Source organism: Salvelinus alpinus, chromosome 5 (genome assembly GCF_045679555.1).
Source record: "Salvelinus alpinus chromosome 5, SLU_Salpinus.1, whole genome shotgun sequence".
In the NCBI taxonomy this organism is placed as follows: Eukaryota; Metazoa; Chordata; class Actinopteri; order Salmoniformes; family Salmonidae; genus Salvelinus; species Salvelinus alpinus.
The window spans coordinates 13,753,751-13,780,978 of NC_092090.1; the positions used below are offsets into that span (position 1 = coordinate 13,753,751).

At 42.8% G+C, this 27,228-nt stretch overlaps 1 protein-coding gene across 1 annotated transcript in view; it reads left to right on the forward strand.

Annotated features, from left to right (window-relative positions):
• Positions 1-26,963, forward strand: part of LOC139575584 (E3 SUMO-protein ligase PIAS1-like) — a 31,406-nt gene extending 4,443 nt beyond the window's left edge. Inside the window, exons 3-12 of the mRNA XM_071400685.1 lie at positions 9,727-9,817; positions 11,111-11,245; positions 12,034-12,139; positions 12,418-12,491; positions 12,670-12,830; positions 19,402-19,538; positions 19,844-20,033; positions 20,338-20,477; positions 21,314-21,354; positions 22,474-26,963. Coding sequence (XP_071256786.1) covers positions 9,727-9,817; positions 11,111-11,245; positions 12,034-12,139; positions 12,418-12,491; positions 12,670-12,830; positions 19,402-19,538; positions 19,844-20,033; positions 20,338-20,477; positions 21,314-21,354; positions 22,474-22,875 — 1,477 coding nt within the window. The 3' untranslated portion in view covers positions 22,876-26,963. The remainder of the gene's footprint in view (positions 1-9,726; positions 9,818-11,110; positions 11,246-12,033; positions 12,140-12,417; positions 12,492-12,669; positions 12,831-19,401; positions 19,539-19,843; positions 20,034-20,337; positions 20,478-21,313; positions 21,355-22,473) is intronic.
• Positions 26,964-27,228: the final 265 nt, after the last annotated feature.

Sequence of the window (27,228 nt, forward strand, 5' to 3'; positions counted from 1 at the left end):
GACAGAGGAAATGGCTGTTACCATGCTTTATACTAGACAGAGGAAATGGCTGTTACCATGATTTATACTAGACAGAGGAAATGGCTGTTACCATGCTTTATACTAGACAGAGGAAATGGCTGTTACCATGATTTATACTAGACAGAGGAAATGGCTGTTACCATGCTTTATACTAGACAGAGGAAATGGCTGTTACCATGATTTATACTAGACAGAGGAAATGGCTGTTACCATGCTTTATACTAGACAGAGGAAATGGCTGTTACCATGCTTTATACTAGACAGAGGAAATGGCTGTTATCATGCTTTATACTAGACAGAGGAAATGGCTGTTACCATGCTTTATACTAGACAGAGGAAATGCCTGTTACCATGCTTTATACTAGACAGAGGAAATGGCTGTTACCATGCTTTATACTAGACAGAGGAAATGCCTGTTACCATGCTTTATACTAGACAGAGGAAATGGCTGTTACCATGCTTTATACTAGACAGTGGAAATGCCTGTTACCATGATTTATACTAGACAGAGGAAATGGCTGTTACCATGCTTTATACTAGACAGAGGAAATGGCTGTTACCATGCTTTATACTAGACAGAGGAAATGGCTGTTACCATGCTTTATACTAGACAGAGGAAATGGCTGTTACCATGCTTTATACTAGACAGAGGAAATGGCTGTTACCATGCTTTATAATAGACAGAGGAAATGGCTGTTATCATGATTTATACTAGACAGAGGAAATGCCTGTTACCATGCTTTATACTAGACAGAGGAAATGCCTGTTACCATGCTTTATACTAGACAGAGGAAATGGCTGTTACCATGCTTTATACTAGACAGAGGAAATGGCTGTTACCATGCTTTATACTAGACAGAGGAAATGGCTGTTACCATGCTTTATACTAGTCAGAGGAAATGGCTGTTACCATGCTTTATACTAGACAGAGGAAATGGCTGTTACCATGCTTTATACTAGACAGAGGAAATGGCTGTTACCATGATTTATACTAGACAGAGGAAATGGCTGTTACCATGCTTTATACTAGTCAGAGGAAATGGCTGTTACCATGCTTTATACTAGTCAGAGGAAATGGCTGTTACCATGCTTTATACTAGACAGAGGAAATGGCTGTTACCATGCTTTATACTAGTCAGAGGAAATGGCTGTTACCATGCTTTATACTAGACAGAGGAAATGGCTGTTACCATGCTTTATACTAGACAGAGGAAATGGCTGTTACCATGATTTATACTAGACAGAGGAAATGGCTGTTACCATGCTTTATACTAGACAGAGGAAATGGCTGTTACCATGATTTATACTAGACAGAGGAAATGGCTGTTATCATGCTTTATACTAGACAGAGGAAATGCCTGTTACCATGCTTTATACTAGACAGAGGAAATGCCTGTTACCATGCTTTATACTAGTCAGAGGAAATGGCTGTTACCATGCTTTATACTAGACAGAGGAAATGGCTGTTACCATGCTTTATACTAGACAGAGGAAATGGCTGTTACCATGATTTATACTAGACAGAGGAAATGGCTGTTACCATGCTTTATACTAGACAGAGGAAATGGCTGTTACCATGCTTTATACTAGACAGAGGAAATGGCTGTTACCATGCTTTATACTAGACAGAGGAAATGGCTGTTACCATGCTTTATACTAGTCAGAGGAAATGGCTGTTACCATGCTTTATACTAGACAGAGGAAATGGCTGTTACCATGCTTTATACTAGACAGAGGAAATGGCTGTTACCATGCTTTATACTAGACAGAGGAAATGGCTGTTACCATGCTTTATACTAGACAGAGGAAATGGCTGTTACCATGCTTTATACTAGACAGAGGAAATGGCTGTTACCATGCTTTATACTAGACAGAGAAAATGGCTGTTACCATGCTTTATACTAGACAGAGGAAATGGCTGTTACCATGCTTTATACTAGACAGAGGAAATGGCTGTTACCATGCTTTATACTAGACAGAGGAAATGGCTGTTACCATGCTTTATACTAGACAGAGGAAATGGCTGTTACCATGATTTATACTAGACAGAGGAAATGGCTGTTACCATGCTTTATACTAGTCAGAGGAAATGGCTGTTACCATGCTTTATACTAGTCAGAGGAAATGGCTGTTACCATGCTTTATACTAGACAGAGGAAATGGCTGTTACCATGCTTTATACTAGTCAGAGGAAATGGCTGTTACCATGCTTTATACTAGACAGAGGAAATGGCTGTTACCATGCTTTATACTAGACAGAGGAAATGGCTGTTACCATGATTTATACTAGACAGAGGAAATGGCTGTTACCATGATTTATACTAGACAGAGGAAATGGCTGTTACCATGATTTATACTAGACAGAGGAAATGGCTGTTACCATGATTTATACTAGACAGAGGAAATGGCTGTTACCATGCTTTATACTAGACAGAGGAAATGGCTGTTACCATGATTTATACTAGACAGAGGAAATGGCTGTTACCATGCTTTATACTAGACAGAGGAAATGGCTGTTACCATGATTTATACTAGACAGAGGAAATGGCTGTTATCATGATTTATACTAGACAGAGGAAATGCCTGTTACCATGCTTTATACTAGACAGAGGAAATGCCTGTTACCATGCTTTATACTAGTCAGAGGAAATGGCTGTTACCATGCTTTATACTAGACAGAGGAAATGGCTGTTACCATGCTTTATACTAGACAGAGGAAATGGCTGTTACCATGATTTATACTAGACAGAGGAAATGGCTGTTACCATGCTTTATACTAGACAGAGGAAATGGCTGTTACCATGCTTTATACTAGACAGAGGAAATGGCTGTTACCATGCTTTATACTAGACAGAGGAAATGGCTGTTACCATGCTTTATACTAGTCAGAGGAAATGGCTGTTACCATGCTTTATACTAGACAGAGGAAATGGCTGTTACCATGCTTTATACTAGACAGAGGAAATGGCTGTTACCATGCTTTATACTAGACAGAGGAAATGGCTGTTACCATGCTTTATACTAGACAGAGGAAATGGCTGTTACCATGCTTTATACTAGACAGAGAAAATGGCTGTTACCATGCTTTATACTAGACAGAGGAAATGGCTGTTACCATGCTTTATACTAGACAGAGGAAATGGCTGTTACCATGATTTATACTAGACAGAGGAAATGGCTGTTACCATGCTTTATACTAGACAGAGGAAATGGCTGTTACCATGCTTTATACTAGACAGAGGAAATGGCTGTTACCATGCTTTATACTAGACAGAGGAAATGGCTGTTACCATGCTTTATACTAGACAGAGGAAATGGCTGTTACCATGCTTTATACTAGACAGAGGAAATGGCTGTTACCATGATTTATACTAGACAGAGGAAATGGCTGTTACCATGCTTTATACTAGACAGAGGAAATGGCTGTTACCATGCTTTATAATAGACAGAGGAAATGGCTGTTATCATGATTTATACTAGACAGAGGAAATGCCTGTTACCATGCTTTATACTAGACAGAGGAAATGCCTGTTACCATGCTTTATACTAGACAGAGGAAATGCCTGTTACCATGCTTTATACTAGACAGAGGAAATGCCTGTTACCATGCTTTATACTAGACAGAGGAAATGGCTGTTACCATGCTTTATACTAGACAGAGGAAATGGCTGTTACCATGCTTTATACTAGACAGAGGAAATGGCTGTTACCATGATTTATACTAGACAGAGGAAATGGCTGTTACCATGCTTTATACTAGACAGAGGAAATGGCTGTTACCATGATTTATACTAGACAGAGGAAATGGCTGTTACCATGCTTTATACTAGACAGAGGAAATGGCTGTTACCATGATTTATACTAGACAGAGGAAATGGCTGTTACCATGCTTTATACTAGACAGAGGAAATGGCTGTTACCATGATTTATACTAGACAGAGGAAATGGCTGTTACCATGCTTTATACTAGACAGAGGAAATGTCTGTTACCATGATTTATACTAGACAGAGGAAATGGCTGTTACCATGCTTTATACTAGACAGAGGAAATGGCTGTTACCATGATTTATACTAGACAGAGGAAATGGCTGTTACCATGCTTTATACTAGACAGAGGAAATGGCTGTTACCATGCTTTATACTAGACAGAGGAAATGCCTGTTACCATGCTTTATACTAGACAGAGGAAATGGCTGTTACCATGCTTTATACTAGACAGAGGAAATGGCTGTTACCATGCTTTATACTAGACAGAGGAAATGGCTGTTACCATGATTTATACTAGACAGAGGAAATGGCTGTTACCATGCTTTATACTAGACAGAGGAAATGGCTGTTACCATGCTTTATACTAGTCAGAGGAAATGGCTGTTACCATGCTTTATACTAGACAGAGGAAATGGCTGTTACCATGCTTTATACTAGACAGAGGAAATGGCTGTTACCATGCTTTATACTAGACAGAGGAAATGGCTGTTACCATGCTTTATACTAGACAGAGGAAATGGCTGTTACCATGCTTTATACTAGACAGAGGAAATGCCTGTTACCATGCTTTATACTAGACAGAGGAAATGGCTGTTACCATGCTTTATACTAGACAGAGGAAATGGCTGTTACCATGCTTTATACTAGACAGAGGAAATGGCTGTTACCATGCTTTATACTAGACAGAGGAAATGGCTGTTACCATGCTTTATACTAGACAGAGGAAATGGCTGTTACCATGCTTTATACTAGACAGAGGAAATGGCTGTTACCATGATTTATACTAGACAGAGGAAATGGCTGTTACCATGCTTTATACTAGACAGAGGAAATGGCTGTTACCATGATTTATACTAGACAGAGGAAATGGCTGTTACCATGCTTTATACTAGACAGAGGAAATGGCTGTTACCATGCTTTATACTAGACAGAGGAAATGGCTGTTACCATGCTTTATACTAGACAGAGGAAATGGCTGTTACCATGCTTTTTACTAGACAGAGGAAATGGCTGTTACCATGATTTATACTAGACAGAGGAAATGGCTGTTACCATGATTTATACTAGACAGAGGAAATGGCTGTTACCATGAGAGCGTCTGCTAAATGACTAAAATGTAAATGTAAATTTATACTAGACAGAGGAAATGGCTGTTACCATGCTTTATACTAAACAGAGGAAATGGCTGTTACCATGGTTTATACTAGACAGAGGAAATGGCTGTTACCATGATTTATACTAGACAGAGGAAATGGCTGTTACCATGCTTTATACTAGACATAGGAAATGGCATGGGAAATCATCATTGTTTGTTCACTACTCCCACCCAAATGACATAACATCCTATCAGGAACCACAAAATGGAAAAACATAAATGAAAGAATATGACACAGCCTACAACTGAAATATAATGATTAGACTGTAAATGTATCCTATGTCACATACAATGATTTAGTTAACACGTTTAATTACAGGCAATTACTAAGCCAAATTATTTATGTATCTTCTGTGAAAATAAAGTTTGGCCATTGAAGACTAAGTGTTAATGAATGTGATATGGATTACAGCAACTGTGTGAAGCACAATTTAAATATCATTTATAAAACAAAGCACTTTGTATCTGTTTCTATGGTTAAGATAACGACTTCCAAATAATACCAAATGACTCTCCATAACACATTTCTTTCCAATGCAGACATAGTTTTTCAGTACAACAGGCCTTGTAGTCCTGTCAGAACATATAACGTTAAGCTATTGAGGTTTTTCACGCCGTTCCACAAATTAAATGAATGATCTCTGTTATAACCTCACAACATAGAACATGTTACTATTAACTACCAGCCCAACCACCAACACCATCATGTCTATAACATCACAACATAGAACATGTTACTATTAACTACCAGCCCAACCACCAACACCATCATGTCTATAACATCACAACATAGAACATGTTACTATTAACTACCAGCCCAACCACCAACACCATCATGTCTATAACATCACAACATAGAACATGTTACTATTAACGACCAGCCCAACCACCAACACAACACCATCATGTCTATAACCTCATTTTGTTTAACTTTTAAATAACTTTATTAGAATAGGATAGAATTTGATTCAAAATACAATACAATCGCAATTTACTTTCAAATGTTATGTGGCCTACAGTTCAATAATTTTTCCCTCGAACCTCTTGATAAGAAATTACAATTTTTTATTAGGACAAATAAAATAATTAATGAATTTCCATGAATTGGAAACTAAAAATGTATCCTACACCAGGATGTTTCCATTCAAACAACACGTAGGGTAGGCTACATTGCCATAGTAGATTTTCCGTGGTAAACAAGGAGATGAAATACCTTATTTCAGTTGTAGATAAATTGCCCGGCCTCCCGAGTGGCGCTGTGGTCTAAGGCGCTGCATCACAGTGCTAGCTGTTACCACCAGAGATTCTGGGTTACCACCAGAGATTCTGCGACAGAGTCCAGGCTCTGTCGCAGCCGGCCGCGACCGGGAGACACATGGGGCGGCACACAATTGGCACAGCGTCGTCCGGGTTAGGGGAGGGTTTGGCCGACAGGGATGTCCTTGTCCCATCGCGCACTAGCGACTCCTGTCCTGGGCCGGGTGCAGTGCACGCTGACACGGTCACCAGGTGTACGGTGTTTCCTCCGACACATTGGTGCGGCTGGCTTCCGGGTTAAGTGGGCATTGTGTCAAGAAGCAATGCGGCTTGGTTGGGTTGTGTTTCGGAGGACGCACGGCTCTTGACTTTCGCCTCTCCCAAATCCGTACGGGAGTTGCCGCGATGAGACAAGACTAACTACCAATTGGATACCACGAAAGTGGAGAGAAAAAGAGGGAAAACATTTTTTTTAATAAATTGCCCGTTGTCAGGTAAAATTGCCGTACTAATATGTTCCGAAGATAATTCCCACCAGAAGGTGAAATTATTTAAAAAAAATGTTGGTTGCAATGAGGATGGAAACATAACCCTGACATCTGTCTTAGGGGGTGGAAACATAACCCTGACATCTGTTTTAGGGGGGTGGAAACATAACCCTGACATCTGTCTTAGGGGGGTGGAAACATAACCCTGACATCTGTCTTAGGGAGTGGAAACATAACCCTGACATCTGTCTTAGGGGGTGGAAACATAACCCTGACATCTGTCTTAGGGAGTGGAAACATAACCCTGACATCTGTCTTAGGGGGTGGAAACATAACCCTGACATCTGTCTTAGGGGATGGAAACATAACCCTGACATCTGTCTTAGGGGGTGGAAACATAACCCTGACATCTGTCTTAGGGGGTGGAAACATAACCCTGACATCTGTCTTAGGGGGTGGAAACATAACCCTGACATCTGTCTTAGGGGGGTGGAAACATAACCCTGACATCTGTCTTAGGGAGTGGAAACATAACCCTGACATCTGCCTTAGGGAGTGGAAACATAACCCTGACATCTGTCTTAGGGGGTGGAAACATAACCCTGACATCTGTCTTAGGGGGTGGAAACATAACCCTGACATCTGTCTTAGGGGGGTGGAAACATAACCCTGACATCTGCCTTGGGGAGTGGAAACATAACCCTGACATCTGCCTTAGGGAGTGGAAACATAACCCTGACATCTGTCTTAGGGAGTGGAAACATAACCCTGACATCTGTCTTAGGGAGTGGAAACATAACCCTGACATCTGTCTTAGGGGGTGGAAACATAACCCTGACATCTGCCTTGGGGAGTGGAAACATAACCCTGACATCTGTCTTAGGGGATGGAAACATAACCCTGACATCTGTCTTAGGGGGTGGAAACATAACCCTGACATCTGCCTTAGGGAGTGGAAACATAACCCTGACATCTGTCTTAGGGAGTGGAAACATAACCCTGACATCTGCCTTAGGGAGTGGAAACATAACCCTGACATCTGTCTTAGGGGGTGGAAACATAACCCTGACATCTGTCTTAGGGAGTGGAAACATAACCCTGACATCTGTCTTAGGGGATGGAAACATAACCCTGACATCTGTCTTAGGGGGTGGAAACATAACCCTGACATCTGTCTTAGGGGGTGGAAACATAACCCTGACATCTGCCTTAGGGAGTGGAAACATAACCCTGACATCTGTCTTAGGGAGTGGAAACATAACCCTGACATCTGTTTTAGGGGGTGGAAACATAACCCTGACATCTGTCTTAGGGAGTGGAAACATAACCCTGACATCTGTCTTAGGGAGTGGAAACATAACCCTGACATCTGTCTTAGGGGGTGGAAACATAACCCTGACATCTGCCTTGGGGAGTGGAAACATAACCCTGACATCTGTCTTAGGGAGTGGAAACATAACCCTGACATCTGTCTTAGGGAGTGGAAACATAACCCTGACATCTGTCTTAGGGAGTGGAAACATAACCCTGACATCTGTCTTAGGGGGTGGAAACATAACCCTGACATCTGTCTTAGGGAGTGGAAACATAACCCTGACATCTGTCTTAGGGGGTGGAAACATAACCCTGACATCTGTCTTAGGGAGTGGAAACATAACCCTGACATCTGCCTTAGGGAGTGGAAACATAACCCTGACATCTGTCTTAGGGGGTGGAAACATAACCCTGACATCTGTCTTAGGGGATGGAAACATAACCCTGACATCTGTCTTAGGGGGTGGAAACATAACCCTGACATCTGTCTTAGGGAGTGGAAACATAACCCTGACATCTGTCTTAGGGGGTGGAAACATAACCCTGACATCTGTCTTAGGGGGTGGAAACATAACCCTGACATCTGCCTTAGGGAGTGGAAACATAACCCTGACATCTGCCTTAGGGAGTGGAAACATAACCCTGACATCTGCCTTAGGGAGTGGAAACATAACCCTGACATCTGTCTTAGGGGGTGGAAACATAACCCTGACATCTGTCTTAGGGAGTGGAAACATAACCCTGACATCTGTCTTAGGGGATGGAAACATAACCCTGACATCTGTCTTAGGGAGTGGAAACATAACCCTGACATCTGTCTTAGGGAGTGGAAACATAACCCTGACATCTGTCTTAGGGAGTGGAAACATAACCCTGACATCTGTCTTAGGGGGTGGAAACATAACCCTGACATCTGTCTTAGGGGGTGGAAACATAACCCTGACATCTGTCTTAGGGGGTGGAAACATAACCCTGACATCTGTCTTAGGGAGTGGAAACATAACCCTGACATCTGCCTTAGGGAGTGGAAACATAACCCTGACATCTGTCTTAGGGGGTGGAAACATAACCCTGACATCTGCCTTAGGGAGTGGAAACATAACCCTGACATCTGTCTTAGGGAGTGGAAACATAACCCTGACATCTGTCTTAGGGGGTGGAAACATAACCCTGACATCTGTCTTAGGGAGTGGAAACATAACCCTGACATCTGTCTTAGGGGGTGGAAACATAACCCTGACATCTGTCTTAGGGAGTGGAAACATAACCCTGACATCTGTCTTAGGGAGTGGAAACATAACCCTGACATCTGCCTTGGGGAGTGGAAACATAACCCTGACATCTGTCTTAGGGAGTTAGGGAGTGGTTAGGGGGTGGAGGTGAATTTAGCATCATATTATTGATTGTTTACCGAGAGATCAGCTGGCCATAATCTAGTGGCCAGTCTTCATTGCAATTTTGCTTATTATGGTTGTGTGTGTGTGTGTGTGTGTGTGTGTGCAGGTTTTGTCTCTCTGAGACGAGTTGTCCTCAGGAAGACCACTTTCCGCCCAATCTGTGTGTGAAGGTGAACGGGAAGCCATGCAACCTCCCGGTAAGAAACACAACTCCACACACTGTACAGTACTGCTAGTTACACACTGTACAGTACTGCTAGTTACACACTGTACAGTACTGCTGGTTACACACTGTACAGTACTGCTGGTCACACACTGTACATTACTGCTGGTCACACACTGTACATTACTGCTCGTCACACACTGTACATTACTGCTGGTCACACACTGTACATTACTGCTGGTCACACACTGTACAGTACTGCTGGTTAAACACAAACCATACCTTCAATTACAATAAACAGTTGATTGAGATGTGGAGTGTGACCTTTCCTCCCTCTCTCTCTCTCTCTCTCTCTCTCTCTCTCTCTCTCTCTCTCTCTCTCTCTCTTTTTCTCTCTTTCTCCCTCCCCTCCTTACCTCTCTCTCTCTCTCTCTCTCTCTCCCTCCCCTCCTTACCTCTCTCTTTCTCCCTCCCCTCCTTACCTCTCTCTCTCTCCCCTCCTTACCTCTCTCTCTCTCTCTCCCCTCCTTACCTCTCTCTCTCTCTCTCCCCTCCTTACCTCTCTCTCTCTCCCTCCCTCTCCCCTCCCCTCCTTACCTCTCTCTCTCCCTCCCCTCCTTACCTCTCTCTCTCTCTTTCTCCCTCCCCTCCTTACCTCTCTCTCTCTCTCTCTCTCTCTCTCTCTCTCTCTCTCTCTTTCTCCCTCCCCTCCTTACCTCTTTCTCTCTCTCTCTCTCTCCCCTCCTTACCTCTCTCTCTCTCTCTCCTCCTCCTTACCTCTCTCTCTCTCTCTCCCTCCCCTCCTTACCTCTCTCTCTCTCTCTCCCTCCCCTCCTTACCTCTCTCTTTCTCCCTCCCCTCCTTACCTCTCTCTCTCTCTCTCTCTCCCTCCCCTCCTTACCTCTCTCTCTCTCCCCTCCTTACCTTTCTCTCTCTCTCTCCCCTCCTTACCTCTCTCTCTCTCTCTCCCCTCCTTACCTCTCTCTCTCTCTCCCTCCCCTCCTTACCTCTCTCTCTCTCTCTCTCTCCCCTCCTTACCTCTCTCTCTCTCTCTCTCTCCCCTCCTTACCTCTCTCCCTCCCCTCCTTACCTCTCTCTCTCTCTTTCTCCCTCCCCTCCTTACCTCTCTCTCTCTCTCTCTCTCTCTCCCTCCCCTCCTTACCTCTCTCTCTCTCTTCCCTCCTTACCTCTCTCTCTCTCTCTCCCCTCCTTACCTCTCTCTCCCCTCCTTACCTCTCTCTCTCTCTCTCTCCCCTCCTTACCTCTCTCTCTCTCTCTCTCTCCCTCCCCTCCTTACCTCTCTCTCTCTCTCTCTCTCCCCTCTCAGGGTTATCTTCCTCCAACGAAAAACGGTGTGGAGCCGAAGCGCCCCAGCCGGCCCATCAACATTACCTCGGTGGTCAGATTATCCACCACAGTCCCCAACACCATCGTGGTGTCTTGGACCTCAGAGGTTGGAAGGGTAAGATATAAGATTGAAGAGATGATACATTTAAAAATCTCTTAATTTTAATTTGATTATTGTCTATCTTAATTGTAAAAAAATATATATTTTTATATTTTTTCTTAAAAAGATTTTTTTATTAAAATAAATATATATTTTTGATTATTATTGCCCCTTTTTCTACCCAAATTCCTGGTATCTAATTGGTAGTTACAGTCTTGTCCCATCGTTGCAACTCCCGTACGGACTCGGGAGAGGCGAAAGGTCGAGAGCCATGCATCCTCCAAAACACGACCCCGCCTAGCCGCACTGCTTCTTGACACATTGCTCGCTTAACCCGGAAGCCAGCCGCACCAATGTGTCGGAGGAAACACCGTGCACCTGGCGACCGTGTCAGCGTGCACTGCACCCGGCCCCCCACAGTTGCTAGAGTACGATGGAACAAGGACATCCCGGGCCGGCCAAACCCTCCCCTAACCCGGAGGACGCTGGGCCAATTGTAAACCGCCTCATGGGTCTCCCGGTCGCGGACGGCCCGGGATCGAACCCGGGTCTGTAGTGGCGCCTCAAGCACTGCGATACAGATGCCTTAGATGTCTGCGCCACTCGGGAGGCCAATTTATTTCATGTTTTAAGCACTTAGAATTTACTGCTGTAAGAAACGTGCTGTATAAATAATGTTTGGTTTATTTCCCTAACAACAATGGGGCAAAAAGACATTAATAAAAGTGCCGTAGAAAAGTGCAGCGATCTGGATGAAAAGGAGAGTGATTTTAACAACCCTACAGCACCTTCTGTGTTTTCAGAGCTACTCTATGGCGGTGTACCTGGTCAAGCAGCAGTCATCCACAGTACTGTTGCAGAGACTACGGTCCAAAGGCATCAGGAACCCAGACCATTCCAGAGCACTCAGTAAGGGTTGCCAGGACGACACACTATTTACACTATTTACACTGTTAGCACTGTTAGCACTTTTAGCACTGTTAGCATGCTGGCTGAACGGGTCCATGACACAAATGTATCTAGCTACATATTTAGTTCTGGCCTGTTTAAACCACGTGTCTTGTTCTGTATTGTCATGGAGCTCTGTTCCATGTGAAGGGTTCATCTACTGTAGATGGTTGTGCAGGTCTTGTATAGGTGGTCATGATCCCTGCTTCTTCTTCATGCTGTTCTCTGTCCCCCTGCAGTCAAAGAGAAGCTAACGGCAGATCCAGACAGTGAAATCGCCACCACCAGCCTGCGTGTGTCGCTGCTCTGTCCGGTAAACACACACACTGTCTTAACACCCCTATTACTGTGCTTTACTGTGTGTGTCCCGACTTGTCTCAATACCCCTATCACCGCTTAACTACTATGTCTGTGGCGTGTGTGTCCCGACTTGTCTCAATACCCCTATCACCGCTTAACTACTATGTCTGTGGCGTGTGTGTTGTTTGCAGCTGGGGAAGATGCGTCTGATGATCCCGTGCCGGGCGCTGACGTGTTCCCACCTGCAGTGTTTTGACGCTACGCTGTACATCCAGATGAATGAGAAGAAACCCACCTGGGTTTGTCCCGTCTGTGATCAGAAAGCCCCCTACCAACATCTCATCATTGACGGGTGAGACTCACAACCCTGAACCGGCTCTTAGTGTCTCTCTTTAATACAGAACATAGTGGTCCTACAGGCCTTTCAGAAAGGATTCATGCCCCTTCACTTATTCCACATGTTGTTGTGTTACAGCCTGAATTTAAAATGGATTACATTTAGATTTTAAACACACAATATCCCATAATGTTTAATTGGAAGTATGTTTTTTGACATTTGTAGTAATTAATATAAAGTGAAAAGCTGAAATGTCTTGAGTCAGTAAATATTCAAACCGCTTTGTCATGGCAACCCTAAATAAGTTCAGGAGTAAAAATGTGCTTAACAAGTCACATAATAAGTTGCATGGACTCACTCTGTGTACAATAATAATGTTTAACATGAATGTCTACCTCATCTCTGTACACCACACAATCAATCATCTGTAAGGTCCCTCAGTCGAGCAGTGAATTTCAAACACAGATTCAACCACAAAGACTAGAGAAGTTTTCCAATGCCTGACCAAGAAGGACACCTATAGGTAGATTGGTAGAATTTTTTTAAAAAGCAGACATTGAATATCCCTTTGAACATGGTAAAGTTAGTAATTACACTTTGGATGGTGTATCAATACACCCAGTCACTACAGAGATACAGGTGTCCTTTCTAACTCAGTTGTCGGAGAGGAAGGAAACCGCTCAGAGATTTCACCATGAGGCCAATGGTGACTTTAAAACAGTTACAGAGTTGAATGGCTGTGATAGGAGAACACTGAGGATGGATCAACAACATTGTAGTTACTCCACAATACTAACCTAAATAACAGTGTGAAATGAAGGAAGTCTGTACAGAGTAAAAATATTCCAAAACATGGATCCTGTTTGCAACACGGCACTAAAGTAATAATACAAACAATGTTGCAAAGCAATTATATTTTTGTCCTGAATACAAAGTGTTATGTTTGGGGCAAATTCAATACAACACATTACTGAGTTACCACTCTCCATATTTTAATCAGTCATTAAGGGCTGGGGGAGTATTTCAGGATAGAAAATAAACCGAATGGAGCTAAACACAGGAACAATCCTAGAGGAAAATCAGGTTGTCTGCTTTCCACCAGAGATGAATTCACATTTCAGTAGGACGAAAACAAGGCCAAATCTACACTGGAGTTGCTTAACAAGAAGACAGTGAATGTTCCTGAGTGGCCTAGTTACAGTTTTGACTTAAATCTACTTGAAAATCTTTGGCAAGACCTGAAAATGGTTGTCTAGCAATGATCAAAAACCAATTGACAGAGCTAGAAGAATTTTGAAAATAATAATGGAAAAATGTTGCACAATCCAGGTGTGGAAATCTCTTAGAGACATACCCAGAAAGACTCTACTGTAATCACTGTCAAAGGAGCTCCTGCAAAGTATTGACTCAGAGGTGTGAATACTTATGTAAGTGAGATATTTCTGTATTTCATTTTCAATAAATGTGCAAAAATGTCTAAGAACATGTTTTCACTTTGTCATTATGGGGTATTGTGATGTCATTATGGGGTATTGTGATGTCATTATGGGGTATTGTGATGTCATTATGGGGTATTGTGATGTCATTATGGGGTATTGTGATGTCATTATGGGGTATTGTGATGTCATTATGGGGTATTGTGATGTCATTATGGGGTATTGTGATGTCATTATGGGGTATTGTGATGTCATTATGGGGTATTGTGAGTGTATGTGGGTGAGGGGGGGGGATCTATTTAATCCATTTTGAATTCAGGCTGTAACACAACAAAATGTGGAATAAGTCAAGGGGTATGAATACTTTCTGAAGGCACTGTGTATACTGTATACATCTATGTTATTATACCGTATCACAGGAACTTGCGGCGGGGTCTGCCCCCTACAATTTTGTGCAGATTTTCTTAATTTTAGGCTGGAAAGAAGCACGTCATCCGGGAACGTGCCACTGGCCACTTTATATTCCTCTGTGTTTAGTTTGTTTATTTTCTGTGCCCAGTTTCAGACTTTAATAGTCACATCAGATGGTGACCTGTGGGTTTAAAATGTGTAGCCCAACAATTCTTTACATGGCTCCAGTTGCAACCAACTTGTTTTTCTGCACAAATTCAATATTCACCCATAGGGTGACATTTTGGGTGAGCAGCGATCAAAATACAGGAAGTTGAGAATAGTTGATTAGCAGCATGAATTTGTGCTTAGCTGGGGGGTTGTTGAGTTGAATGGTCTGTGGTTGTGTTCGTCAAACATGAAATGGTATTGAATAGTCACATCCAACCATAGGGCGGGATTCCGCTAGTTGACCTACAGTATGTACATAAACAACCTTCTCAGTTATACTGTATACAGGTCCACTCTATTCAGTTATACTGTATACAGGTCCGCTCTATTCAGTTATACTGTATACAGGTCCGCTCTATTCAGTTATACTGTATACAGGTCCGCTCTATTCAGTTATACTGTATACAGGTCCGCTCTATTCAGTTATACTGTATACAGGTCCGCTCTATTCAGTTATACTGTATACAGGTCCGCTCTATTCAGTTATACTGTATACAGGTCCGCTCTATTCAGTTATACTGTATACAGGTCCGCTCTATTCAGTTATACTGTATACAGGTCCGCTCTATTCAGTTATACTGTATACAGGTCCACTCTATTCAGTTATACTGTATACAGGTCCGCTCTATTCAGTTATACTGTATACAGGTCCGCTCTATTCAGTTATACTGTATACAGGTCCGCTCTATTCAGTTATACTGTATACAGGTCCGCTCTATTCAGTTATACTGTATACAGGTCCGCTCTATTCAGTTATACTGTATACAGGTCCACTCTATTCAGTTATACTGTATACAGGTCCACTCTATTCAGTTATACTGTATACAGGTCCACTCTATTCAGTTATACTGTATACAGGTCCACTCTATTCAGTTATACTGTATACAGGTCCACTCTATTCAGTTATACTGTATACAGGTCCACTCTATTCAGTTATACTGTATACAGGTCCACTCTATTCAGTTATACTGTATACAGGTCCACTCTATTCAGTTATACTGTATACAGGTCCACTCTATTCAGTTATACTGTATACAGGTCCACTCTATTCAGTTATACTGTATACAGGTCCACTCTATTCAGTTATACTGTATACAGGTCCACTCTATTCAGTTATACTGTATACAGGTCCACTCTATTCAGTTATACTGTATACAGGTCCACTCTATTCAGTTATACTGTATACAGGTCCGCTCTATTCAGTTATACTGTATACAGGTCCGCTCTATTCAGTTATACTGTATACAGGTCCGCTCTATTCAGTTATACTGTATACAGGTCCACTCTATTCAGTTATACTGTATACAGGTCCACTCTATTCAGTTATACTGTATACAGGTCCGCTCTATTCAGTTATACTGTATACAGGTCCACTCTATTCAGTTATACTGTATACAGGTCCACTCTATTCAGTTATACTGTATACAGGTCCGCTCTATTCAGTTATACTGTATACAGGTCCACTCTATTCAGTTATACTGTATACAGGTCCGCTCTATTCAGTTATACTGTATACAGGTCCACTCTATTCAGTTATACTGTATACAGGTCCACTCTATTCAGTTATACTGTATACAGGTCCACTCTATTCAGTTATACTGTATACAGGTCCACTCTATTCAGTTATACTGTATACAGGTCCGCTCTATTCAGTTATACTGTATACAGGTCCGCTCTATTCAGTTATACTGTATACAGGTCCGCTCTATTCAGTTATACTGTATACAGGTCCGCTCTATTCAGTTATACTGTATACAGGTCCACTCTATTCAGTTATACTGTATACAGGTCCGCTCTATTCAGTTATACTGTATACAGGTCCGCTCTATTCAGTTATACTGTATACAGGTCCACTCTATTCAGTTATACTGTATACAGGTCCGCTCTATTCAGTTATACTGTATACAGGTCCGCTCTATTCAGTTATACTGTATACAGGTCCACTCTATTCAGTTATACTGTATACAGGTCCACTCTATTCAGTTATACTGTATACAGGTCCGCTCTATTCAGTTATACTGTATACAGGTCCGCTCTATTCAGTTATACTGTATACAGGTCCGCTCTATTCAGTTATACTGTATACAGGTCCGCTCTATTCAGTTATACTGTATACAGGTCCGCTCTATTCAGTTATACTGTATACAGGTCCGCTCTATTCAGTTATACTGTATACAGGTCCGCTCTATTCAGTTATACTGTATACAGGTCCGCTCTATTCAGTTATACTGTATACAGGTCCGCTCTATTCAGTTATACTGTATACAGGTCCGCTCTATTCAGTTATACTGTATACAGGTCCGCTCTATTCAGTTATACTGTATACAGGTCCACTCTATTCAGTTATACTGTATACAGGTCCACTCTATTCAGTTATACTGTATACAGGTCCGCTCTATTCAGTTATACTGTATACAGGTCCACTCCATTCAGTTATACTGTATACAGGTCCGCTCTATTCAGTTATACTGTATACAGGTCCACTCTATTCAGTTATACTGTATACAGGTCCGCTCTATTCAGTTATACTGTATACAGGTCCGCTCTATTCAGTTATACTGTATACAGGTCCACTCTATTCAGTTATACTGTATACAGGTCCGCTCTATTCAGTTATACTGTATACAGGTCCGCTCTATTCAGTTATACTGTATACAGGTCCACTCTATTCAGTTATACTGTATACAGGTCCGCTCTATTCAGTTATACTGTATACAGGTCCACTCTATTCAGTTATACTGTATACAGGTCCACTCTATTCAGTTATACTGTATACAGGTCCGCTCTATTCAGTTATACTGTATACAGGTCCGCTCTATTCAGTTATACTGTATACAGGTCCACTCTATTCAGTTATACTGTATACAGGTCCACTCTATTCAGTTATACTGTATACAGGTCCACTCTATTCAGTTATACTGTATACAGGTCCACTCTATTCAGTTATACTGTATACAGGTCCACTCTATTCAGTTATACTGTATACAGGTCCACTCTATTCAGTTATACTGTATACAGGTCCACTCTATTCAGTTATACTGTATACAGGTCCGCTCTATTCAGTTATACTGTATACAGGTCCGCTCTATTCAGTTATACTGTATACAGGTCCACTCTATTCAGTTATACTGTATACAGGTCCACTCTATTCAGTTATACTGTATACAGGTCCACTCTATTCAGTTATACTGTATACAGGTCCACTCTATTCAGTTATACTGTATACAGGTCCACTCTATTCAGTTATACTGTATACAGGTCCGCTCTATTCAGTTATACTGTATACAGGTCCGCTCTATTCAGTTATACTGTATACAGGTCCACTCTATTCAGTTATACTGTATACAGGTCCGCTCTATTCAGTTATACTGTATACAGGTCCGCTCTATTCAGTTATACTGTATACAGGTCCACTCTATTCAGTTATACTGTATACAGGTCCACTCTATTCAGTTATACTGTATACAGGTCCACTCTATTCAGTTATACTGTATACAGGTCCACTCTATTCAGTTATACTGTATACAGGTCCACTCTATTCAGTTATACTGTATACAGGTCCACTCTATTCAGTTATACTGTATACAGGTCCACTCTATTCAGTTATACTGTATACAGGTCCGCTCTATTCAGTTATACTGTATACAGGTCCGCTCTATTCAGTTATACTGTATACAGGTCCGCTCTATTCAGTTATACTGTATACAGGTCCACTCTATTCAGTTATACTGTATACAGGTCCGCTCTATTCAGTTATACTGTATACAGGTCCGCTCTATTCAGTTATACTGTATACAGGTCCGCTCTATTCAGTTATACTGTATACAGGTCCACTCTATTCAGTTATACTGTATACAGGTCCACTCTATTCAGTTATACTGTATACAGGTCCGCTCTATTCAGTTATACTGTATACAGGTCCACTCTATTCAGTTATACTGTATACAGGTCCACTCTATTCAGTTATACTGTATACAGGTCCACTCTATTCAGTTATACTGTATACAGGTCCACTCTATTCAGTTATACTGTATACAGGTCCACTCTATTCAGTTATACTGTATACAGGTCCACTCTATTCAGTTATACTGTATACAGGTCCACTCTATTCAGTTATACTGTATACAGGTCCACTCTATTCAGTTATACTGTATACAGGTCCACTCTATTCAGTTATACTGTATACAGGTCCACTCTATTCAGTTATACTGTATACAGGTCCGCTCTATTCAGTTATACTGTACACAGGTCCACTCTATTCAGTTATACTGTACACAGGTCCACTCTATTCAGTTATACTGTATACAGGTCCACTCTATGCAGTTATACTGTATACAGGTCCACTCTATTCAGTTATACTGTATACAGGTCCACTCTATTTATTCAATCTGTAGTGTATAGATGTATTTACACACACCAAGTAAACAACATGAATCACACTGTACACACAATGACTGTAACACAACGTGAATACATTGCATGTACAGTATACCTTCATACTGTTGTTTCTGTGTCTCTGTCTTGTCCAGGTTGTTCATGGAGATCCTGAACAGTTGTGTAGACTGTGATGAGATCCAGTTTAAGGAGGATGGCTACTGGGCCCCCATGAGGACAAAGAAGGAAGTACAGGAGGTTTCGTCAGCCTCCTACAGCAACGGACTGGAAGGTGAGCGAGGCGGTGTGTAAGGGCAGGCTTTTGGTCCAGCCCTGCAGCTTGTAGCATACCTGATTCCACTACTCTGTTCACTGGACCTTGATTTGTATAAGAATGTGTGTTAGAACAGTGCTGGAACAACAGGCTGCAAACCCAGTGTCTCTCGTTTAGATGATATTATTCTGGCTTGTTATCATTACACTATATGTCTCATTACTGTTCCACTGTGTTGCCACTTGCTCTGGGCTGGGGTGTGTTGTAGGCTATATAAATACATTTGATAAATGTGATTGTTTGCCGTGTCTCTCTCCCCCCAGGCTTGCATCGGTCGGCGGTAGGGGAGCAGAGGAGCTCGTCGTCCCACAACGGTGGCAGCAGTAGGATGAAGGTGGAGGTGATCGACCTAACCCTGGACAGCTCCTCAGAGGACGACGATGATGACCAACCGCCCCTCAAGAGGCCCTGCCCCTCCCTGTCCCCCACCTCGCCTCTCATCGTCAACAAGGGGTGAGACCCACCTCCACCAATACACCTCGCACCAATCTCGCCTCCCTCACCCTTCCCTCTCGCCCCTCCCTTCCCTCTCGCCCCTCCCTCACCCCTCATACCCCTTTCACATATCTCACCTCTCACCCCTCTCTCTCACCTCTCACCCCTCTCTCTCACCTCTCTCACCCCTCTCATCTCTGGCCCCTCTCTCGCACCTCTCTCGCACCTCTCACACCTCTGTGTTAATATTCTCTCTGTCTCTCTCTCTCTCTCTCTCTCTCTCTCTCTCTCTCTCGCTCTCTGTGTGTCTGTTTGGTTGCAGAGTGTTGAACCTGCACCACCAGATGTCCCCAGTGAGCCGGACCCCCAGCATGCCGTCTGTGGACACCAGCTACATCCCCCCTGTACCTCCCCTCATCCAGGATTACCGTCCATACTACCACGCCCCAAACCAGCTCACAGGTAACACACACATTACCACAACCACACAACCACAACCACACAAATACACGACCACACACAACCACAACCACACACATACACAACCACACACATTACCACACACACAACCACAACCACACAAATACACGACCACACACAACCACAACCACACACATACACAACCACACACATTACCACACACACAACCACAACCACACAAATACACGACCACACACACACACACACACACACAAACACACATTACCACATACACACACAGCCACACTTACACAACCACACACACACTTACACAACCACACACACACACACACACACACTCACACACACACATTACCACATACACACACAGCCACACACATACTTACACAACCACAACCACACACACATACACACACACACACAACCACAACCACACAAATACACGACCACACACAACCACACAAATACACAACCACACACACACATTACCACAGACACACACACACACACACAACCACACATACACTTACACAATCACACATACACACACACACACATACACATACACAACCACACACACACACACACTTGCACAACCGCTCAAACACTTACACAATCATACACACACACACACTTACACAACCACATACACATGCATACACAACCACTCACACACACACACACCAACCTACTACTCCACACTGCCTCGACACATTTCTTCAGGAGTGTCTTCAGGGTCTGTGGAGACCAGAATGTCCCAGTATACAGTAAACACTAACTTGTCTGACTGAGTCAGTTGAACCTGTCCTGATCATGGTGAATAAAATGAATGACTGAACGTTGTGTTTTATTCACAGATCTGAATTTCTTCTCCTTTCTACAAGGGGACAATCATCAGGTATGTTTTATGTGGAACACCCCTGTAGGCCTCCTAAAGTCAACACTATAGCCTCTAAAGACGTCCTGTAGGCCTCCTAAAGGCAACGCTATAGCCTCTAAAGACGTCCTGTAGGCCTCCTAAAGGCAACGCTATAGCCTCTAAAGACGTCCTGTAGGCCTCCTAAAGGCAACGCTATAGCCTCTAAAGACGTCCTGTAGGCCTCCTAAAGGCAACGCTATAGCCTCTAAAGACGTCCTGTAGGCCTCCTAAAGGCAACGCTATAGCCTCTAAAGACGTCCTGTAGGCCTCCTAAAGTCAACACTATAGCCTCTAAAGACGTCCTGTAGGCCTCCTAAAGGCAACACTATAGCCTCTAAAGACGTCCTGTAGGCCTCCTAAAGGCAACGCTATAGCCTCTAAAGACGTCCTGTAGGCCTCCTAAAGTCAACACTATAGCCTCTAAAGACGTCCTGTAGGCCTCCTAAAGGCAACACTATAGCCTCTAAAGACGTCCTGTAGGCCTCCTAAAGGCAACGCTATAGCCTCTAAAGACGTCCTGTAGGCCTCCTAAAGGCAACGCTATAGCCTCTAAAGACGTCCTGTAGGCCTCCTAAAGTCAACACTATAGCCTCTAAAGACGTCCTGTAGGCCTCCTAAAGGCAACACTATAGCCTCTAAAGACGTCCTGTAGGCCTCCTAAAGGCAACGCTATAGCCTCTAAAGACGTCCTGTAGGCCTCCTAAAGGCAACGCTATAGCCTCTAAAGACGTCCTGTAGGCCTCCTAAAGTCAACACTATAGCCTCTAAAGACGTCCTGTAGGCCTCCTAAAGGCAACACTATAGCCTCTAAAGACGTCCTGTAGGCCTCCTAAAGGCAACGCTATAGCCTCTAAAGACGTCCTGTAGGCCTCCTAAAGTCAACGCTATAGCCTCTAAAGACGTCCTGTAGGCCTCCTAAAGTCAACACTATAGCCTCTAAAGACGTCCTGTAGGCCTCCTAAAGGCAACGCTATAGCCTCTAAAGACGTCCTGTAGGCCTCCTAAAGTCAACGCTATAGCCTCTAAAGACGTCCCCAGAACTTGGGTTTGGTAGCCAGATGAATATAACTGAATGTACCTGTTTGTCCTCCTCTGAAGCATTACAACATGGTGATGGCCGCCGCTGCTGCTGCCTCGGCCTCAGACGACCACGAGCTCCTTCTCAACCACTTCCGTCCCTACACCACCTCCTCCTCGTCCTCCTCCCAGCTGTTCCTGGACCAATCTGGGGCACCCTCCTCCGGCTCGCTGGCGCCCGTCAACGGTGCTGATGGTGGAGGAAACAGCAGCGGTGGCAGCAGCAGTAGCCTCGTATCCTCTAGCAGTCTGAGAGACACTCACAGCACACACTCCACGCACTCACACACACACCCCACGCACTCACACACACACCCCACGCACTCACACACACACCCCGGGGTAGGAGGTCGGTCCAGTGCTGATGTGGTGGCGGCCGCAGCCCTCTACGATACCATCCCCGACGTGATCTCACTAGACTGACGATTTTGTTTTCGGCGACTAGCGACTGACTCCGAAACAGAGGGTTTGTTGGTTGTTTAATGGAGGATGCAGTCATGACTACTAAACTGACGCTGAAACAGTTTAACAGTCCCACCCAGTCTACAGCTCTGGTTTTGAGTTGTGTCGTTAAGGCTGACTCCAGAACAGTGGAATACCTGTCTGTGGCGGAGCCGGTCCCGAGTCACATCCCACAGATGGATGGGATTGGCACCTAGTGTTGCTAGACTGACTCCAGAACAGTTATCGGTTGGTAGCTGGCTCCCTGATGACATTCCACTAGACTGATTCCAGAACAGTGAGATATCAGAGAGGTCAATGGGTTTCATCTCTGAAGTCGACGGACTAGACTGGACCTAGATCAGCTCCCTGCCGGTACCTACCAGAAACGCTAGCCGTGCAAAAATGGAGGAAGGCTTCTTTTTTTTTGTACGAAAAGAGCAACGCTGTGTACAGAGAACAAAAAATATATTTTCTCTTTTTACTTTTGTATATTAATTAATTAAAGACTTTTTCTGTCCCGTAAGTAACTTCAGTTGCTATTTTGAAGTGGAGACTGAAGATGTATCCACACAGCTATACATACGTTGCCCCTCTATAATCTTAACTTTAATATCTCATGACTTTTCTTTGGTTTTTATCCTGTTAGATCTGATGGGGATTCTCCTCACTCATCCATGGCATTACCTCTTGACATTTTCAACTTATCAATCTCTCTCTACTCTTCATTTTGAAATCACAGTTGAATTTCTTCTCCAAGACAATATCTTTTCCCTGGTTGACTTGTTTGTTACTGTGTAATTTGTTTTGGTATTATGCGTTCTAAGTTATATGTAAGATATATGAATAAGTCTCTCTGGATAAGTGGATCTGCTAAATGACGTAAACATGCATTCCCTAAGGAGTTCAGGTTGATGCTGTGGGGAGTGCAAAGCTAGGTGGGTAATATTAGACTTTTCTGCTTTTCGTCTCTGTAAAGGGCCAGTGCAGTCAGAATTCTGTTTTCTGGTGTTTTTACCATAGTGCACAACAACTGATGAAACTAACATGGTAAAAGTGTGAAAAAAACGTAAATCAGCTTTATTTCCTGATAGTTGCTGGTTGAAAATAATCTACACAGGGCCTTCTAATCAGCAGGTTTGCATGAGCGGGAATTTCGGCTTTACATGGTGACATCACCATGTGGTAAATTGGTTGCTAGACCAATAGCAAAGAGACTTCCAAACCTCTCTGCCAATAACAGCTATTTTTCAGTTTCCCCCCCCTTCCCACTCAGACCAGTCTCGGACCAGTCTCGGACCATTCTCGGACCAGAGCGTTTTCCCCCCCTAAAAAGCCATTTTTGCCCATTTTTATGGACATCTATTACAGTAAGGTACTTCATGTTACCCAGAAATGATTTGATATCGATATATAAATGGCTGCATTGGGCCTTTCATTTCTCCCCCCCTTCAATAGACCATCTGTGCAGTCATTATGCACAATACTTCAATTTGACAACATTTTAGCAGAAAATGTGTTCACAATTTTATGGTTATTTAAACTATGGTAGACACAGAATGCCTATTTAACTTGAGAAATACTCTACAGTAATTTTATGCTTTTATTTGAAACCTCGTTATATTCTGTTGTTTTTACTTATTCAACCACTTGTGTCACCTTTTGCACAAGACCAAAAATGAACTCAACCCACACAGAGAGCATGTGTATCTGGGCACTACATTGCTTTCAGTCAACTATCCTCCACCTATCACACGCTCTTCCTCTCTGTTTTCACCTGGTTGTTTGTGAGACACTGCAGCTGAACTCATAGCAGAGAGGAGTACCCGTAGAGACGGAGGGGAGGACCCCGTTAGAGACGGAGGGGAGGACCCCGTTAGAGACGGAGGGGAGGACCCCGTTAGAGGCGGAGGGGAGTACCCCGTAGAGGCGGAGACAGACATATCTACTGTGTTATAAATGCTATGGGGGTATTGCTAATATGAGAGGCAGTTTCCATCCAACTCAACTTTGACCAAGTACATTGACTCAGTCAGAATGTGACCTGGTGAAATGGTGCTTCGAGTGACAGACAATATAGAGACAGAATACAGACAGAGGAATTTACACAGTGAACATGTAACTATAATAGAATGAGTGAATTTCCAGTCAGGATATAAAGGTATAGGACTAGGCTCAGACTAGACAGTCACTGCTGCTTAAATATACAGGAGACTCTAGTCATTGGAACTCAACAACTGCCATGCAAGCTCTTTCAGAAGACATTAAAGAATGTGTCAGGATCGAAACAATGACAGCAATGTTTGTCACTTTTTCCTGCTGAATCAGTTTTCTGCCAACATAGACAATATGAAAATAAAATACAGGGTTTGTTCAGGCTAATGTACTGAATTTTAAAACTTTCCAAAATCCCTGCTTTAGTGATAGTCACAGTCATCAGTCACCTACAGTCACAATCATCACAGTCACCTACAGTCACACTCATCACAGTCACCTACAGTCACACTCATCACAGTCACCTACAGTCACACTCATCACAGTCGCCTACAGTCACACTCATCACAGTCACCTACAGTCACAATCATCACAGTCGCCTACAGTCACAATCATCACAGTCGCCTACAGTCACACTCATCACAGTCACCTACAGTCACACTCATCACAGTCACCTACAGTCACACTCATCACAGTCACCTACAGTCACACTCATCACAGTCACCTACAGTCAAAAACAGATGCTTTTTTTTCTTTGTTCCCGGAGAGGGAGGGAGGGAGGGAGGGAGAGACTATGTTGAAGTCATTGACATTACCTTGTCTGTCAACCTTTTCTGTCTGTCCGTAGCCCATTCCACCATTCTGCGGAGTGTTTTTGTAGCCAGTCAGGCTTTTCTGCAGTGTCATTATCTCAAGGTGTTTGTGCTTCAGTCCTCTTCTCTTCCACAGCTCTTCACTTCAAGCCTAATTAGCTTTCCCCTCTTGAGATAGATAATCGCTTGCGACAGCTTCCCCAATCACTCTCCATCTAGTATCCTGAACCAGAGCAAATAACAGGTCAACTTTGCAGCCAGTCGATATGGAGACCTTCCTGTCTTGTCACCACCCCCCCTCTCTCCTACTCTTAACTGATTGGCTCTTTGATAGCATCAGACGTGTTTTAAAAATGTCCTCTCTGTATAAACAATGTTGTGCAGTATTTTATTTATTTTGTAATCTATATATATATATATATATAAATCAGATCTATTTTTACACCTGTTTGATTTTCATGGATGTGTGTGTGTGTGCGTGCGTGTGTGTGTGTGTGAGGACAGAGTTTGGGAAGCGCTGGTTTAGGGTACCCTGGTTTAGGGTAGACCAACAAAGTGAGACTAAGATTTGGGGTCAGAGGTTAGGAGTTGACCCAATCACAAATGTCTTTATTTATTTGGATGATTGATTTGTTTTGGTTTCAGATCTGTTATTGATGTCATTGCTCTAGATCTCTGTGATCTCTTTTTTGTCGGTTTTTAAGACAAAGTGAGAGCAGACATCATAGAATGTGTTCCCATTTAAAATGCTACGTGTGCAGCCTAACATGGGCATGGAATGGCCTTATTGTAAAGTCCTCTCCCACTCTCCCCCCATTGGTAATATTATGATGTCTGTATCACCACCCCCCCCAATCCCATGTGTTTCAACAGTGTCAGTTCCTCCAGTGTTAGTTTGTGTTTTTGCGTCATCCAAAAACATGAGATGAAATTAATTTATATATTTTTAGATAGAAAAAGCTGTACAATAAAGTGGACTTTAACCTAAAAAGGGTCCAATTTACTAAATGAATTTCAAGAGGGGATAAGTTGACAGCTGCACTCACTGCCTTAACCCCCAGATTCTGCTTTCATATTTCCAAACAGAGAATTAAACGGCTTTTCAAGGAAGATTAAACGTTGTACAGTAGACCGATGTCAGTTTGTAGAAAGTACTAGGTGAAAACAGAATATTTATTACTTGCGTTGGAAGAAATGGTTTACTTATTGAATGTTGTCTGTCTAATGTATAGGAGTTTAGATGTAATAAAAAGCATTTTGTTATCTATGGGTTTTATCTTCATTTTAGTTCACAAACAAATAGATTGAAGGTATGGGATCATCCGTATTTTGTTCCTTGTCTCTAGTCACGATTTTATGTGTACCATATATTATCTTGTCAAAATCTAATCTGATCTGTGGTGTTTTTAACCTCTTTGTCAGGAACATATACATACAGTATTAAATACTCATGTGGAATGGTAACATGTTTCATTTCCACTGCCATTAAGTGGCTTACAAAATACATGAATATACAATAATGTGTGTT